Genomic DNA, 1,463 nt, shown 5'->3' on the forward strand with positions numbered 1-1,463 from the left:
AAAAACTTTGAATAAATAATTATCTGAAAACAAACGTTTTCATCTGATGTAAAATGTATAGAAATCCATTATTGTACATAGTAATGTTTTTGAGGGTCCCAACATAATTTCTTCAGAAGTAGCTAAGTACTGTACATGATGCCAGTATTTTCCCACATTTTCTAGATACTGCACCAGTACTGTGTGTAAAATGCCATCAAAAAGTCAATTAAGCTTTATTCTTTCTCACCTGTCTTTCTGTCTCCTTTCACTTTTTAAAGGTTGCCATGTTAGAAAAAATATTTTGCCCTGCTGTTTATTGATGTGGTAAATGAATGGTTTATGAAAATATATCTAAATCTGTCATCAGTAATCAGTAATGATCATGTCTCACCTCTAGTCTTCTCTGTCTTAATTTCAGGTTTTCACCATGTGTTGTAGACAGTTCAGGAGGTTAACTCGACCAAGCAGTCTACTTGAAGGAATATTTGCCGACTAACATTAACTAGTCTTCTCAAACATGACTACACATTAAAAGGTCCTGCCAAAGTGTCCCTAAAAATGAACCAGTCCTTCCATATCTGTGACTGATTGCTGTCTTGTAAACATGACTGATTCCTCCTGACAAAACTCATGACCAAACTCACGACCAGAAAATTAACATGCCGATCTCACCTGTGGGACATCTGCGTGAAGAGGAGATGAGGTGGGAGGCCTCCTCCAAGCCAGGGGAGACTGCCCAGGAAGGGGAGCCGTGGCAGGCAGGGGATGGAGCCCCGAGCCAAGGGTTCGGTTACAGGAACGAGCCGAGATGTGGTCAAGAACAGGACGACCACTACGACAGTAAAAAGGGTGATAAGGACAGAGGGAGAGAGCGAAGGAGACAGGAATGAGAGGAGACAGGTGAGCATGTCTGCGGTGAGATGGAGGAGAGTGCAGGGAGACGCTGGAGAGCCCCGGCTTTAACCTCTTACACGCACAAAAAAACCTTGGAGAGGTCGCTGTGTGTGTATGCGGGAGTTGTTTTTGTTACTTACGTATGACCGTGAATGTGTGTGTGCGCTCGCTGGCGGGTGTTTATGTTGGTTCGACAGCCTTGATGTTATCAAGCTGCATATCTGGTTCCCATAGCAACCTTAAAGGAGAATACGACCTCATCAGTGGGTTTCATCCAAGTCAGTTTGTTCTGTACTTCAAGGTGATATTCGAATTTATCTCCTGGATAGCTGTAAATCAATGGACCACATGCCAGATGCACACCAGTGGATTTGTGAGCGTTTCAAAGCACTTATTAATGTGTTAACGAGCTGTTACTGTTATTAGTCTATCATTCGTTGTCTGTTTGTTCAGCAGCAGCACAGATACCTGACTGTCCACAGGAGGCTCAGCAAACATTTACAGCTGCTGCTCTAAAGCTGAAGGGTTTCAAAATAAAACGCCTTTAACCTCGGACTGTTTGAGACTCACTCTAAACTACCATTTTA

General features: G+C 42.9%; 1 protein-coding gene across 2 annotated transcripts in view; it reads right to left on the reverse strand.

The window, feature by feature from the left end:
• Window positions 1-1,008, reverse strand: part of cyp17a2 (cytochrome P450, family 17, subfamily A, polypeptide 2) — a 10,265-nt gene extending 9,257 nt beyond the window's left edge. Inside the window, exon 1 of one of the 2 annotated variants that reach the window (XM_005752567.2) lies at window positions 655-1,007. In XM_005752567.2, coding sequence (XP_005752624.1) covers window positions 655-890 — 236 coding nt within the window. In that variant the 5' untranslated portion in view covers window positions 891-1,007. Of the gene's footprint in view, window positions 1-654 lie in introns of both variants that reach the window. The other variant, XM_005752568.2, reaches the window with a different exon arrangement.
• Between the last annotated feature and the right edge of the window lie 455 nt (window positions 1,009-1,463).

Source organism: Pundamilia nyererei, unplaced genomic scaffold (assembly GCF_000239375.1).
Source record: "Pundamilia nyererei isolate P.nyererei 1_Seehausen unplaced genomic scaffold, PunNye1.0 scaffold00366, whole genome shotgun sequence".
In the NCBI taxonomy this organism is placed as follows: domain Eukaryota; kingdom Metazoa; phylum Chordata; class Actinopteri; order Cichliformes; family Cichlidae; genus Pundamilia; species Pundamilia nyererei.